Raw genomic sequence first — 16,061 nt, forward strand, 5'->3', positions numbered from 1 at the left:
GTGGTTTGAGATGACGTGAGGGAACGAAACTATGGCGTTAAATCATTTTTTTATACCATTGGATATATTATGTATGCATTATTTACCTATATAAATAAAAAATATGACAAAATAGTTTTTATTTCAAAATTCATAGTTTAATTCATGAGAGAATGGGCTGTAGGGCGTTCATTAACAGTGACGTCACACAGGACATCTGCTGCCCACACGGCGTTGAGCATAAAAAAATAAATAAAAACACTAGAAACTGCGGAACAGAAAGCGGGAACACAAAGGAACATACAAAGGCGCAAATTTGCAGATCCTTGAATAAAATGGGAACATAAAGGAGTTTTTTTTTTTTTAATGGTGTGTTTTTAGACGCACAAGAGCTAAAAGTAATATGAAGAACGATTTTTACAGGTTCGGGAGGGAAAATAATTTAAAGGGATATTTTTAAAGCAGTTGTAAGAGGAAAAAAGGGAATATTTTTTGAAGAGTGTTGAAGTCAAATAAGCGAATAAAAGGCCTGACTGAGGTAAGTTCTGCTTTCATTTAAAAAAACATCTCGATTGTGTTTTGAGAATATTTTTGTTTTGAATCTTTTTTTCGAAATATTTTTTTCAGTTTTTCTGAATATTTCTTTCTGCACCTTTTTGTTTTTCTTTTTTAAATGATGACAGAAAAATATTCTGAAAAAAATCTGAAAAACAGGGAAACTAAATAATTCCTAAAATCAAAGGCCCTCGCAAAAAATGTAATCAGAAAGACAAGATTTACATTTTTTCACGTGAATGCAATACGCGTCCATACAACACACTTCCATATTTTCCCATCTGAAATAGGGTGCTTAAAAATCTTTTTCCCTCCTTCAGTGGTTTTGTTGTATATTATAAATTGTGCACCTTGTGTTCAGCAGACTGCGGAGGACATAACCTCCTGCAGGGCTTGCGCTTGCCACTTCCTTGAGCAGAGGGGCCGCCGGTGGGGGGCCCTCCACCTTGGCAAAAACATCTCAACAGGCACAAAATGATGTTTCATTCAAGATCTTGTCGCATTCTATGCATTTTGTGGCGTTATCAACGCAACAAACTTTGCAAAATGTAGTTTGTGTAAGATTGAGGCGATATTGTACTGAGCTGACGTATGGAATGCAGTACACAAGTACACGGCCTTTTGGGTAATGAGCCGCATGCTGCATCATCAAGGCCAAAATGTGATTTTATTGCCTTTTAAAATTGGTCATGAGTTTTCACAATTTTTATTTGAATGACTGCGCGTGTGCTTTCTTTTTTTTTTTGGTCAGGTCATGAAGCCTCAGGAGGCGGAGCTTGTCACAGAAATCTCCAAGGTCAGTAGAAACACATGAGGCAACAGTATTAGCAGTATTAGTTGATGTAATAGCAGTATTAGAAACAGTAGAAGTAGTAGATGTTTTTGTTAAAAAATGTTTTGGGAAATTTTAGTGGGGAATAAACGATGACATTTTTTGCGAGCCTCATGATGAGTATCGAATGGAACGATTTTAGCTGCAGTGGATGGTCTCGGAGCTGAAGACGGGCTTGACGGGTGCACTGTTGGAGCTGGCCCACATCCAACACGGAGACATGGTCCTGTGCGACGAGTTGGAGGACAACCGTCGCCGTTGTCGGGAGAAAGCGCGCCGCTTGGAGGCCCTGGTGGAGTCCCTCAGGGTCAGGCCAAATTTGTCGCCGGGGTGTTTTTTCTTTCTTTTTTTTTTTTTGTGTGTGTGTGCAGTGAAAGTGGTTGACTTGCTGACAGTGTTGTCATGTAGGAGGAGCTTGGCGTGATGCGGTGTCAAGTGCTGGCGCTGCGGAGCGACACGCAGCGCCATCAGCGGGACGCAGAAAGTACTTCAGCTACATGCGGAGAAACGTAAGTCTTTTATCCGTAAAATAAATAAATACATTTTACAAAAATTGTAATGTTTGTGTTAATGTTCTTTTTAAGTATCAACTTTAACAGACGCAAACTTTTACAACTCAGAGTGAACATAATTATTAGTTGAAAAAAGTTGTGATTTCTTTAGAAAAAAAAAAAAAAGAAAAATCAAGTCCCTATAAATAATTATTTACATTGTGGGGTTTTTTAAACGTATTAGACTGTATGTTGACTTTAATGAGCACACATAAACTCATAAACAACTGATTTTTTTTTCTATACTGTATTCCCCTCAGTTGCAGTGATCCAGCGGAGGCGTGCCACGGAAAAGTTTTGCTGCACTGCTTCCTGCAGGGCCTCAAAGCTGGACTCACCGAGGGAACAGGTCACAACGACAAAAATACACAAAAATGCTTCGATTTCCAATCCGCTACGATCAAAGCATTTGGATTGATTATTTTAAAATATATATATATATATATATATATATACAGCGTATCTAATATTTATATGGATGCATGTGTCTACGTGTCACGTCTATACATATACACATGAATTTATTCACTTGTGTTTTAAAATCTAACTCAATCCAAATTGGCAAAAATGTTTTAAAAATGTATTTTTTTATTTATTTATGTGTTTATTTATGATTTCAATTCAAATTCTGTCAAAAAATCCTCCAAAATTCTATTAAAAACAAAATTCATTAGTCATTTTAAATCCAAATCTTTAAGAAATTGCAGGAAAAACATGTTTTTTTCCATTATTTATTAATCTATTTATTTTTTCATTTGTTCTTTAAAATCAAAATATATCTTTTTTAAAAAATGAAAGTTTTTTTTTCTTGTTTCTTTCTTTTTTGCCCTGAAAAGTCATGATATTGGAAGCGTGAGGAAAAATATTCTCTTGTCCAAAATGTATAGATTTGGATAAGAGAATATTAACCTAATTACTAACCTATTATTACCCTATCAACCTAACCCCAACCCTATACCAAGAACAAAATGTTCAGGATTTTAGCATGCGTTACAGTTTGTAAAAATCAATAACAGCAAGTAGCTTTAAAATAAACCAAAGTAGTCGGAATAAATGTCTGTGCAATACAGATGCGCGACACCAGGTGGCGCTGCAGCTGCTCCACTCTGAGTGGGAGTACGTGTCCACTTTGAAGCAACTCTACGACCAATATAAGACAACACCCACTCAACACCTGACCACTCAACCTCAGTAAGCTTGGTTTGTTTTCATATTATATATATATATATATATATATATATATATATATATATATATATATATATATATACATATATATATATTGCAATATTGCTCTGACACAGCGAGAAGTTTGCCGCATTGGTGGAGCGCCTCCTGCAGCGCCACCTGCTGTTCAGGGACACCCTGCAGGAGCGGCTCGCCGCCCAGCGGTGGAAGTCCCTGGTGGGAGACGTTCTGGTGGGGCTCGTTGGACAGAACGACGTGAGCGTGCGCTTCGGTGGAGGTCCCGAATGCCCACCGGTCGACCGTCACTGATGCGAAATGTGTGTTTGCAGACTTCTTTCTCGGACGCATACGTGGGCTACGTGGGCGCGTTGGCCACCTTCCTCTTATTGGAGGTCCACAAGTTGGACAAACACGAGGACAAGCAGGTCAGTTTAAGTTGTTTTGAAAAAAATTGGAAAAATCTAAATATAATTAATTTGAGTTAAATTTGATTTGAAGAAATAATATAAAAATATTTTAACATTCACGTGATAAAAAATGATCAAAAATGATAATTGAATGAAAAGAATGTAAAATTGAATTTAAAAAAAATTGTGGATGGTGCATTGACAGCAGGGAAGCGGCCAAGCGGAAAAGGAAAAGAAGCAAATCCAAGTGTTGTCGCTTCTCCTGGCGCCCGTCACCCGTGTTCACGGCTACCTGAGTCACATCCAGGTCAGACACACAATACGTGATTGTGTGCGATTCGATATCATTTTGCTTGTTTATTCAATTAAAAACATATTTTATCAATTTGGATTTTTACCTAATTTATGTGCGTTTTTCACACCGAAATATATTTTTATTTTTAAATGTGTTTTAAAATGTATGCTTTTAATTTTGGTTTAAAAAAAACACAATGGACATTTTATCATGGATTTTTTTGCCAGGCGTAATGTGTATGAAAATTGACTTTTCCCTTGCTTATAGTTGGGATCTGAATCGTGGCACGTCACCGATAAATGTCAAATTAAATTTTGTAAAAAATAAAAATAAAATGGCTGGATTGTTTTGCGGGTATTGAGAACTTGCTGCAGTGGACCAACAAAGAGCATCCGGACTGCAGCCTGCTGCTGGGCACCGAGCGAGCGCTCCGGGATGTTTTGTCGCGGTGTCACACCATTCTGGAGGAGGATGTCCGCTGGGATGGCGACGAAGCGCCGCCGTGGCAGTAAGTTGACGAACTGACCGACTGCATGTGTAGCTGTTCACTGGAAAATGCATTTCGTTTGCATGATTTGCATTCCAGTAGTTGCGTCGCAGAGCCCAGTGGCTCGTTTGCAAACAACGCCCCTCAGAGGACAAAAGAGGAGGGTGCAGCTACGAGGTGAGTGTGGGCGCCCTCTGCCGTCAGTAGACGGAAGTTGGTGAGCAAATTCCTTTCAATCAATTAACGTACTGCTGTACACTGATTATAAAATGTTTTTTTCTTTAAAAAATAAAATTATTGATAAAAAATTAATGTATATATATATATACGGCGATGTGTGTGTGTGTATCTTTTTAAAAATATTTTTTTTCTGTAAGCTTTTTTAAAATAGCTAAAGGTTACCCTTGTACAAATGTCAACTCACCTCCAGAGAGAGCCAGCTGGTGTCGGGTCTGACAAACGGGTCCGGCCTGGACCAGCATGCCATGCGTGTGGAGTGCTGGTCCTGCAGTCCGGTGAAGCGACAGACCTGTCAATGCACGCACGGCCGCTGTTGCACCGTCAATCCGGGCCACTGGGCGGAAAATGACGACTCGGGCTGGCGTACCGCGGCCCGACGTGGTGGTGACCCGGGTCCCGAGGAGCCGCGGATGGATCCGGACGACACGTCAGCCTTTGACGATTCCTCGGTGACCTCCTGCAGGGAAGGTGAGGATGAGGACGAGGAGGAAGAGGACAGTCAGGTTCCAGTCCTCCTCAAGCCGTCCACCCAACAACATTCGGAGAGGAGCGTCTGCCTCCGCTGGCAGATTCCCAGGCGGACCCCACACCCTCCTCTGAGGACCCCCGCCAACCTGTCGACTGCCACTGGCCCCTGTGGAAAAAGGCTGGTCAACGTCAGGACGGGGTCGCCGCCGCTTCGAGCCAAGAGTGCCTTCAGGCCCATCTGGGACAACCCGACTAAGCAGGTGACTGCGTACAACCATTCGTTTGTTTTCGGAACAAACTATCATTGATGCTAAAAAAAAGGGGGGGGGGGGGCGTACACTAAAGACGCAATTATTTAACCTTTTTTCACAAGTGTGGTCAGGCCTATCTGGGGCAACCCAACCAAGCAGGTGACGAGTTTCACCCTTTATTGTATTATCTCAGAACTAGTGTGGATGACAAGCCAGTAAAACCACAGCTGGTTAAATATTTAATTGTTGGGCCTTTTCTCCAACAGTGTCTTCAGGGCCATCAGGGACAACCCGACAAAGCAGGAGGCCACTTTTGTAATATTCACATACTGATAGTGCTGCTAATACAAGCTGTAAAATACGGGGGCAACCTGACAATTTATTTTGTTTGTTTCAGGCGCAGGCATCTCCTGAGAAAGAACACAGAGGTTTCATGCCGGTCCAGACCTCCACCAGGGCCAACTTTCTCACCTTGAGAGAACACCTGAGGTCAGTGGCACTTATGGGATGTTTGCTTGGACGGCCACGTCATGGTTTTGTTCATCTTTAGAGCCGGACAAGGCTCAGGCCAGCCACCGCAGTTGGGTCTCTCTGTGGCGCCACCCAGTGGACGATTGTGGGAGGACAGCGAGGAGAGCGAGGGACCATGCAGCACAGTTTAACTTTGAGGCACTTGAGGACTTTGCAAACATTTTGGACCCAGGGATCCCCTCTTAGTTGTAACACCAATAAAATATAACCAGGAGGCGTCACTCTAAATTCCATAGAAATGAAAAGTCCCGCTCCTCAAGACAAAAAGTTGTAACGGAACATTACAAATGTAATTTTTTTTTTTTTTTAGATGTAATGTTATGCAAATAAAGTTGTTTTTTGTTAGGGTAGAAGTTGTATTCCCCCACTCCCAAGCTAAAGTATTGTAAGAAAATATGCAAGTTTGTAAATGCCAACAGGTGCCACAAGATGGCACCAAAACACATTCTCTCATTTCAACATTATCTTATTAGGCAATAAGACGGAACTGAAGTAAAAGTTTTATACTAGAGATGGTTTTGGCCTGAGCCAAACTATCAGAGAAGAGGTTAGCAAATATGCTTTTATCTTATTGGTGTAGCAATTCTCTCACTCTCTCTCTCTATATATATATATATATATAGAAAAAATAGCACACACACGCGCACCCCCCCCCCCCCTCACACACTATACACAAACATGTACAAGTTCGTCGTATAGCTTTTTGTTCTAAACGTTACATAGGCAACTTGTTTTTCAGTTTTTTTTTTGTTTTTGTTTCCATTTTAGCATATTATTAGAGACACCGTAAAGTAGAAAACAAACCAAAAAGGCACATCCGAGCGGCGCGGGAAGGCTGTATTTGCAGTCCGGGGGGGGGGGGGGGGGGGGGGGGGGGGGGTCGGCTGAGAAAGTTTGTAGGTATTCGGCGCTTAGGTAAGGGTCATTCCGACGTCCTTCCGCCGCCGTTTTGACATCGTGGCTTGACGGGAATCGAACTTTGCCGGAGCTCGATGTGCAAAAAATCCGAGCCGAGTGTGGCGAGAGGGAAAGGCAACTTTTTGTGCGGCTTGGAAACAGTCACAGTGTAGAATTGAGGGGACGGCGGAATCACTGTCGCCTTTTGCAAGTCACATAAAAAAAAAAGGAGAAAAAGCAAACAAAGACTCCCTTTCCCTTATCCCCCTGCATGAAATACGTAAGACTTTGGCAGCTGTTCGGTAAGAAGGAAGCGTAACAGTTGAAGCTACAACAGTGAGAACTTTCCCAAACAGGATGCGTCCGTTTTCTCCAGCCAACCAGCCATCCGTTTTGCAGAGTGCTTGTCCTCAGAGTCTTGGGGAAGCTGGAGCCGATCCCAGCTGTCTTTGGGCAAAAGGCAGAGTACACCCGGGTTTGGTTGCCAGCCAGTAGCAGGGTACTCACTAAAAACAGTCGGGTCAAACATAACCCAACGATGCATCAAAAAGGGACAAACTGCTTTTTTTGTTGTTGTTGTTGTTGCAGAAAACAACCAAAACAAAAATATTTGGTCAGAAAAAAGGCGGCCAAAAATATCCAAAGTGATTTTTTTTGCACAAAACAACCCAAAAGAATTGATTTTTTTTAATAAACATCCCCTTCCCCACTCCCACAAAAAAATAGATAAAATAATTCCAAGTTGCGATTTGTCCCCATTTGGGTTATTTTTGCCTCAACTGCTTTTAAAGTGCACGTTTAGACAACCATCCATCCATTTTTTTTATAGTGCTTCTTTTCATGAGGGTTACGGATGAGCTGGAGCTTATCCCAGCTGACTTTGGGCAAGGGGTGGGGTCGCACCCTGGACTGATCGCAGACACGGTCAACCAAGCATTCAACACTCGCATTCATGCTGGGGCCAATTTGGAGTCTTTAGCGTGCATGTGGTTGGAATGCGGCACAAAGCCTGAGGAGCCGGAGCTGCGATTGGAACCCGGAACCTCAGAACGGCAAGCCCACGGCCCAAAACACACCACCGAAACAATAAAGGACTTCAAATGAGGCAAGATGTGACTTGGCGTGACAATCTCCAGACTTCAACCCCACAGAGAATGCATTTCAACTGCGACAGAGGAGATTAGTAACCCGACGACACAATCCATCCAATTTCTAAAGCACTTTGCGGGCGAGCTGGATCTCATCCCGGCTGACTGCGGGCAAAAGGCGGGCAAGGTACACCCTGGACGGGTCGCCAGCCAATCGCAGGGCACATTATGACCAAATAAGATCGAGTACGGCCAATTTCGAGTCTTCGGTGAACCTAACATGCACATTTTTTAGAAAGTGGGAGGAAAGCACGGACGGGGATGACATGCGAACTCCAAACAGGAAGGCCAGAGCCGAGACTCCAGGCTCAGAACTGCGAGGCAGACGCGCCGACCGCCAGATCACGGCGGCCGAAACAAGCGCACCTCATCAGCCAGCTTGTCATTGTCACGGAAAGTTGGCGAAGGAGGCGTGGCTACGGGTCCCCCGAGGCGCTGTTTTCCACCAGCGAGAGGCCGTGCAGCAGCTCGCGCTTGTACGTCTTTGGCGGCAGCTTGGGCAACTGCGGGCTGGAGTTGTGGCGGGGGGGCACAGGCGGGGCGGCGATGACGGGGGCCGGTAGTGGACACAGGCTGTTCTGGCTGGCGCTGAGCGGGCAGCCCCGGCGGGGGACGCGCGGTGAAGGCGTGCCGGGCGGCGTGTTGGGCGAGGCGGGTGAGCTGCCGAAGTCCCAGTGGTAGCGGCCCACTGGCGAGGGCTGCAGGTTGAGCGGGTAGTTGATGAAGATCTCCGGGGGCCGCTGGGGCACGGGTGGCGGCGTGTCGGGGAGGGGGTCCCGGGGGGGAGGAGGGGGAGGGCTGGGCAGAGGGCCGTCCAACGGGCCGTTGTAGCCCGGCGTCCGCGGCTGCGTCCGGGGCAGGGGCGGCGGCAGACGCGGGGGGATGGCGGGGGGGCTGTCCGAATGAGAGCTCTGATGACAAACGTGCAAACAACAACACATGGTTTAGTTTAGTTTGTTTCTTAATTGTAAATACTTTCTAGCTTGCAAGTTTGATTTATATTTCTTAAGAGTTGTCTGAATAATTCAATTACATTAAATTATGCAAACAATTTTAGGATCAAGTGTTTTTAAAAACCTTTGTCCAACAAATTTATATGAATAATTAAGACTTATTTTAAGATTTCTTTGAGAATAAACAAATTAAATTGAAATGTGTGTAATATATATATTTTTTAAATGAAACTCATGAAAATATTTTCACATTTTATAGAATATAAAGATTTCAAATAAAAAGACTCAATAAAAATTCATAATTAAAAAGAAAAAAAATAATTACACTCAAGATTATAACTTAAATTTGATATTAAACATGTTAGTTTGAATTTCTGAATTATATTTAATTAAAATAAAAGAAAGATTTAAAACCCATTTTCCGTAAGACTGGAAAAAAGGATTAAAAATGGCATTTCAAGAACTACTTTCAAAACGAAAATTCGATCCAAAACATTAATTTCAATGTTATCAGTAAATACTTTTCATATTAAATTAGACAAGAGCAACTTAATTTCAATACACGGGGCTCCCGACTAAATGCCACTGTGTCGCATCGAGCCCTGCGATGGAGCGCCAAAGAACTTTGCAGTGGACCCTTCGCGTCCAGTGGCTTTTTCAAACATGACGAAACAAAGACTCAAGTCTTCTCACCTTGCTTTCTGACATGGTGTCCTTCCTTCGAGGCGGAAGTGGCGGCGGTTTGAGGAGCTCCTCCCCCAGTTGGTGGAGGCTGCCGCATGAAACCGACTGGAACCCTGACAGCAAGCAGAAAAAAAGACAAAAAAAATCACAGAGGCGTAAGCACACGCACAAACTTCCACGTAGTAGGAGGACAAGACGATCTATCAGAGGGAGTCCAAAGCTCTGCATAAATTTGGAAAATATAGTTCCAACAGAATTTCTTAACAACGGAAGTTGCAGACAATACGAATGGCAGGCGACAGTAAGAAACTCCACAAAAAAGCGGATAATTTGAAGAGCAATATTTAGTTTTTTCGAGTTGTAGTGGGAAAAGGCAAACGTAGCCAGCATGAAAAGTTCTCTGATTCTGATGTGTCAAAACTTACTTGAAGGCGGCAGGAGAACCGGAGCAAAAATGGAGTTGGAACCTGCAAGAGCCAAAAAAAAGACAGAGGTCAGATTGACTTCAGTCGGATTTAAAAAAAAACAACAAAAAAAACAAAACAATCCCCCGAATTCCACGCGGGCCTCCAACGCACCGCCGTAGGAACTGCTGAGGTCGTGCTCCATGAAGACCGAGCTGAGGTCCGAGGAGGCCGACTGCGGCGGCGTGGGCGTGTTGGGGGAGGTGGGCACCGAGGCCGACGCCGGTGTCTCGGCGTCCGTCTCGGCGATGCTCCGGAAGGTGATCTTGTGGGCCGGCTCCCTCTCCAGGGGCACCGGGTGGCCCTTCAGGGTGCCAGAGGTAGACGTTCGCACGGGCCGGATCCCCGGCGATTTCAGCGTGTAGGCGGTTTTTCGGGGCTGAGAGCGGAAGCAGACCACATCTTAACCCTCATTTCCTAGCCACACATCGTACTTTTTACGATTTGCCTGTACGGCGGAGTTTTGATTTTTCGTCATAGATAAACAGGCTTCTAGTAGACTAGAGTAGGCGAAAATGCAAGTCAACGCGACAGCCATGTTGGCAGGGGCAACTTTCCCATGAAAAGCAACGGATGGACATATGTGGCGGCCATGTTGGCAGGGGTGACTGTTCCAACAAAGGCAATGGAAAAGCCGGACATTAGCTTAGCATCACGTGGCGTAGCTACCTAGTCAAACGTGGGCGTTTTCATTCAGGCGCGAGTTTTTTTTTTTTTTTTTGTACAGTAGACAATTTTTTGTTTTGTTTTTGTAAAGCACTTATCTTTTGAATACAATTGCAATGGAGGTTAAAAAACAAAGTGCTAGTGAGGGCAATACCAAAGTAAGTTTAGATCAAGGGTTAGAAAGATGGAATTGATGGAAAAGTGACACAAGTTGACGAGCGGGTGCTTACAAATCGAGGCGCTTGTCTGCAGTTCCTGGGCTCGATCTCCATGGACATGTTGAACAAGTAGTCGGAAAACTCCTTTTCACTTCGGTTTCCCATCGGGTTCAAGTTCTCAAAGAACCTCTGAAGATTCAAAACAAGTAAGGCCAACAAGTACATTTAAAAAAAAAAAAAATAATAAATAGATATATTTTTAATATACATTATTTTATTTATCTATTTATTTTGTAGTGTCCAGATAATCAAAAAAAATCGGAAGAAGACCTTGAAAATATCATTTCCCATTTTTTTTTTTAAATCGCAATTCAATTATTTTTCAGAATTGGCCATCGCCCGTCGCAGCAAACAAATTTAACGGTTTAAAAACATTTGCATTCCGCAACTTAGCAGCAGCCTTGAGGACGCACCCTGATGTCATGCTCCACTTTAAGGCAGTAGGGCTGATTCTGGTACTGCTGGATCTCGCCGGTGATTTCCGCCACTTTTCTCCGCTTGCTGAAGTTGATCAACTCCTTGCCGTGGCGTTTCAGGAAGTCCGGGTTGCCCTCCTCCGTCTTGAGGATGTTGGTCAGGTAGATACCTGTGAAGAGGAAAGCGCCGCGCTTTAGCTCAAGGCGGACACAGAGGCGGATGGGAAGGCTTGCGGCGGACGAACCAAAGAAAGGCACGCAAGGCGGGTTGATGGACTTGAGTTTGGCTAAGTACTTCTTCAAATGGTCTTGACTCAGTTCCACAGCCTCCTCTAGGATCTTCTTCTTCCTTTCTGGTATGGCCTGCAAACACACGCGCGCGCACACACATACATGAGGCCATCTTTGGGGGAATACAGTAAGAGTACAGGCTTTTATTTTATGAAATTGAGTAGAAGTTATTAGTGGAAATATACTGAGAGTACGGCTGAACACATTTTTTCATGATCGCCAAAGCTGTTTTTTTTGTGTGTTTTTTTCTTTAAACAAATACAGTCTGAATTTTGTATAGTAGGAGCTACTATTAGAGGAAATACGGTAGGGCTCTATTCGAGAAGGGGCTAGCAATTCACTCTTTTCAACAAATCCGGCAGTGGCGGGCGGTCAAGGCCTTCTAGGCCTTCTCTGCTGGCCTAACATAATCAAGAAATTCTGATCATATTCTTCACATTGATGTCATATTATATCCAAGTGTTGAATTTGTAGGTTAGAGTTTTTATCCAATCAGAATTCAGCTAGCTCGTGTTGCCAGGCAGATTTCAGAATACCAGTAGCACGCACAATTCGTCCGAGGCCTTCTCGCTGGCCTTACGTTGTAGGTGATGGACGCGTTTTGTGATTGGATACTCACTCGCGAGGGGGCAGCGCTATACAGAATCAACACACCCGGAATTCATAACTGGCGACCATTCGAAAATCTAAAATATATTCTTGCTCTTTTAAATCAGAATGGCCAAAGGAGGGAATTTACTTGCAGATGCACTTGCGAGGCCATTTTCAAGACGGACCTTTCAAGAGAAGCTAGGTTATCTAACACTCACTCAGTACTGCGTAAGTGTCTTTCTGTATATTATTTGTCCAGCAGTGGTGTCATAAATGACGGTTTTACGAGAGTTATTCAAGTCGGATTTCCCTGAAGGCCTTCGCGTGAAATGCACGGCTCGCCACTGGAATCTGGCATGCGTCGACAGTATTAGTCACCTCATACGTGTGGTCCAAGCGATAGACGGGGACGGAGTTGATAGCGCTGACCACCTCCAGCACGCCGTTGAAATTGTTGAGCTCCTGGAAGACCTGCAGAATCTCGATGACACGCATCCACACCGCCACGCGCTCCTCCAGGTTCATGGTCTCCACGATGCACCTGACACACATTTTGGACACTTAGTTCCTACCGGCACTACTAGGAGGAATCGTCGGCGCGACGCTCACTTCTCAAACCACAGCGTGAGGTTGGTGGTGTGGCGGATCATCCGGAGCAAGTTGGGCGAGTTCTTCTCTTTGTCCTCTTTGGTCCACACGCTACCCACCAGCTCAGACGGACGCACGGCTCTGTGGACGGCGGGGTGCCGTTAACGACCGCTTCTATGGGCGGTCCCGGCTCGACGGCCGCCGACTCACCTGTAGAGCTCGGACTCCAGCAGGGTCAGCTGCCGGGCGATCTCGATGGGGTGCAGGGTCATGAGATCGAAGGAGTCCGCCTGGCCGGCGCGGCAGATGTGCCACTCGATGGGCGGGGGCGGGCTCTCGAAGGTGATGTTGTGGCTCACGCCGTTTGACTGCGTCTGCAGCTTGCGACGGATGATCTTGTTGATGGACTCCACCCACTTCCGCATGGACTTGCCTGTGGAGAAATGGTGATGGAGGTTTGGCGGTCATATCGCTCGATCTTAGGCCTTTTGAAAATAATAATCGGCCAGAGATTTGCCGATTCATGGCAAAGAAAATAACGGTGCAGAAGAAATGTGAATTAACGTCATGCAGAAATCACGTTTTGCCACTAACGTCACTCATGTAGCTTAAGTACAAAATCAAAAGAAAATTTCACCAGTTTGTGCTTTTGTTTTTTGGTCTTGAAAATTCCTAACATTTGGGCAATTATATATCTCCGTTGTTTAAGCGTTAAAGGATTAAAAATAGGTTATTTTATTGTTGATTTATTTTTCATAATTGGCCAATTAATCGGTTATTGAAAAAAAATTCTGCCAAATATCCGAATTGGCAACGGCATTAAAATAAATAAATAAATAAATAAAAATAAATCAGTTGTCAGTTGCTAGCTGAACTGGGTGATGTCTCTTTTCAAGCAGCAAGTCTGACCTCGCAGTTGGATTTTGCTCGTGATGTATTCCTCTAAGCGAGTCCTCAGCTCGGGGTCGTTTTCAAAGTCGTAGAAATGATGCTCCACCCACTGGCGGAAAACGTTGAGAACCCTGCGGTGCAAAAGGTAGAGCAAAAATGACGCATGACTTAAAAGATCCTCACGACCAACCGTCGATGGATTTTGTTTTGTTTCAGAGATTCAGAGGCTCATGTGGCCTTTAGCAGCTCCATGTCGCTCTTTATTTAAGAAACAAGTTAGACACAAAAGTGCATTTAGGGTAAGCCAGTTAACAGGAAAACAACAAAAACAATTCCAAAGAGGCTTTGTCAGACAGGCTAGTTTTAATTTCATAGGCTTTTGTGTATTTACTAAAATAATTAATGCTGATTTTTTTTGTTTTTTTTTTTAAATATGACCAAATTTTCTGCCAAAAACAATTGTAAATGCACGTTACGCACTGCAGAGCCGTCAATTGTTTCTGATAAAGTCAAATTCTACAGCATTTTTCCTTCAACCTAGTCGAGCTATCTCACCTGAGCTGGACCGGCTGCACATATTCCTTCCGGAACCTCTGGAGCTCAGCCGCCATGGGCTGGTCGCCGTTCCACAGGGCCTGCCGGTCCTCTTCCGTGGGCTCCGGTTCGGGGATTTCGATCCTAAACGAACACGATGATGGAGTTGCTTTCAAAGTCACGGAGGCAACAACCGGAAAATGGAAGGGAGTACCTGTCAATCAGCAGTGTCAGAAGCTCCTGAGGCTTGCAGAAGGATCGGTACGTGGTCAGAAAAGTGCGCACAAAGTTTGGATCTACAAGAAACAAAGAAGTGAGTTAACTAATACGAAAATAAGTTAATAGCAAATATTACTGCTGTATGACAGCACAAAATACTGAAGTGCACTACTGCCCCCCACGGGACTGGAGTGGAACCGCATTACTTGTCGCGTTTTTAAATTGATTTATTTTTCTTAAATCTAATAACACAAAACGGAAATGAGATTTTCTGGCCTTGGCGCAAGTGTTCCAATTAAATTGTCAACTATATTGGTCAACATGAAATTTTAATCAGAGAAGGCTTCATGTGTCACTAAATCAATTTTTGATGCCTATTTAAAAAAATATATCTACGATCATCAGGTTTTTCAAATATTTATTTATTTTTTTTTACGTTTAATCTTCAAAAGCTTGCGCAATATGGATATTACCATGCAGTGTAATTTATAGCTATGAAGTATGAGGGAAAAAAAATACAAGCATGATGTGCTAGAGGTACTGAAAAAAATAGGACCTAAAAATGTGTTGAGTGTTATCAGCACGTGCATGCGATAATATCCATTAGCGACACCAAACTTGTTTGAATTTGTGGAGGTCAGCCCTCTGGTCACTTGTTTGAATACTGCTAATCACTTTCAAGAAGCACTACTGCCACCGACAGGATTGGAGTAGTAATGCATCACGCAGCATCTGATTTGGCTTCATTTTTTTTTTTTTGTATCACACACACCATCATTGCATTTATGTTGAAAGGCACGCCGGCGTGTCTTACCAGCATACATGTGGTAGGTGAGCCTCTCTATGAGTTTGACCACAGTGCCTGCCTTGATAATGGGAATGCCCGTTTTGCTCTGCACTTTGTCCTCAAACACGATGTTCTCCTCTGAGTCCTGCACGGCGAAGCGGTAAACCTCCGGCGAGGGCAGCCGGAGCGGGTGCGCCCGCTCCTCGTGCTGCAGCACCGTGTCCAGCATGCGGTCCAGCGTGGAGCGGTACTGCAGCGTCACCAGCGCCGCCATCCACGCCGCCTTCTCCTCGGCGGTCCGCGCGCAGAACACGGCGCAGTTCTCGTCCTTGCCCATCAGCTCGAAGGCGTGCCGCAGCTCCGGCGAGTCCTCGCGGTCCACGATGCGCACCTTGCGCAGCACAAACTTCTCCTTCAGGCGGTACTCGGCGCCGCTCCCCGAGCCGGGCAGCCGCGAGCTCTGGTTGGCCTTGCAGCTAATCATGAGGCCGTCGAAGAGGAAGTTGTGACGCTCGTGCTTGGCGCCGGCGCGCAGGAGCGGGCCCTCCAGGATGAACTCGCTGCAGCACTGGCCGATGTCCTTGCCTTCCCAGCCGTCGATGCTCTTTTGGATCTCATTCATGCGCTTGATGGCGAGCTGCTTGCTACGAACCTGCCGACTGTACAGGCGGTACATCGGCTCACTGCGCGGATCCGAAAGGACACGAGTCAGAAGACAAGACATTGAAAATAAGACATTTCCATCAAGCAAACGTGCAAAAGAACATCACTCAAAAGCAACATTTGCACTGCCTGTTCAAGTCGGCGTTCACGTTTACGCCAAGAAAATTTGGCAATAACAGAGCCAGGGAGTTAAGTTGAACCGTTTTCGAGAGGGGCATTGATTAATCGGCAGCTAATCGATATAAATTTTGATCATCCATTAATCGA

General features: G+C 44.6%; 2 protein-coding genes across 3 annotated transcripts in view; one reads left to right on the forward strand and one right to left on the reverse strand.

The window, feature by feature from the left end:
* LOC148342863 (uncharacterized) lies at positions 1–6,195 on the forward strand. 2 transcript variants are annotated; one of them, XM_088311844.1, is made up of 14 exons: positions 1–517; positions 1,286–1,330; positions 1,509–1,673; positions 1,775–1,875; positions 2,178–2,266; positions 2,988–3,108; positions 3,222–3,360; positions 3,435–3,530; positions 3,718–3,819; positions 4,170–4,315; positions 4,394–4,471; positions 4,725–5,262; positions 5,651–5,742; positions 5,804–6,195. In XM_088311844.1, the coding sequence occupies exons 2-14, from the start codon at positions 1,289–1,291 to the stop codon at positions 5,913–5,915; spliced, it is 1,821 nt and encodes a 606-aa protein (XP_088167970.1). In that variant the 5' UTR covers positions 1–517; positions 1,286–1,288; the 3' UTR covers positions 5,916–6,195. The 2 variants fall into 2 exon arrangements, with proteins under 2 accessions (XP_088167970.1, XP_088167978.1); XM_088311852.1 differs by having other exon boundaries at positions 4,397–4,471.
* The window catches only part of sos2 (son of sevenless homolog 2 (Drosophila)), a 26,676-nt gene continuing 16,094 nt past the window's right edge, over positions 5,480–16,061 (reverse strand). The window contains exons 10-23 of the mRNA XM_088311833.1: positions 15,159–15,814; positions 14,340–14,421; positions 14,147–14,269; positions 13,610–13,722; positions 12,911–13,133; positions 12,722–12,841; positions 12,491–12,653; positions 11,476–11,593; positions 11,228–11,400; positions 10,827–10,943; positions 10,045–10,309; positions 9,892–9,933; positions 9,476–9,579; positions 5,480–8,740 (exon numbers count right to left, since the gene is read on the reverse strand). Of these exons, the coding sequence (XP_088167959.1) occupies positions 8,246–8,740; positions 9,476–9,579; positions 9,892–9,933; positions 10,045–10,309; positions 10,827–10,943; positions 11,228–11,400; positions 11,476–11,593; positions 12,491–12,653; positions 12,722–12,841; positions 12,911–13,133; positions 13,610–13,722; positions 14,147–14,269; positions 14,340–14,421; positions 15,159–15,814 (2,794 nt within the window). The 3' untranslated portion in view covers positions 5,480–8,245. The remainder of the gene's footprint in view (positions 8,741–9,475; positions 9,580–9,891; positions 9,934–10,044; positions 10,310–10,826; positions 10,944–11,227; positions 11,401–11,475; positions 11,594–12,490; positions 12,654–12,721; positions 12,842–12,910; positions 13,134–13,609; positions 13,723–14,146; positions 14,270–14,339; positions 14,422–15,158; positions 15,815–16,061) is intronic.

The sequence above is a fragment of the Idiotropiscis lumnitzeri genome, chromosome 1 (assembly GCF_059441095.1).
Source record: "Idiotropiscis lumnitzeri isolate Australia: NSW breed Sydney's pygmy pipehorse chromosome 1, RoL_Ilum_1.0, whole genome shotgun sequence".
Lineage (NCBI taxonomy): Eukaryota > Metazoa > Chordata > Actinopteri > Syngnathiformes > Syngnathidae > Idiotropiscis > Idiotropiscis lumnitzeri.

Coding starts and splice junctions, on each gene's coding strand:
- LOC148342863 (XM_088311844.1), top strand. CDS start 1,289: ATGAAGCCTCAGGAGGCGGAGCTTGTCACAGAAATCTCCAAG. Junction 3,109..3,221: donor CACCTGACCACTCAACCTCA/GTAAGCTTGGTT, acceptor GCTCTGACACAG/CGAGAAGTTTGCCGCATTGG. Junction 3,361..3,434: donor GGCTCGTTGGACAGAACGAC/GTGAGCGTGCGC, acceptor GTGTGTTTGCAG/ACTTCTTTCTCGGACGCATA.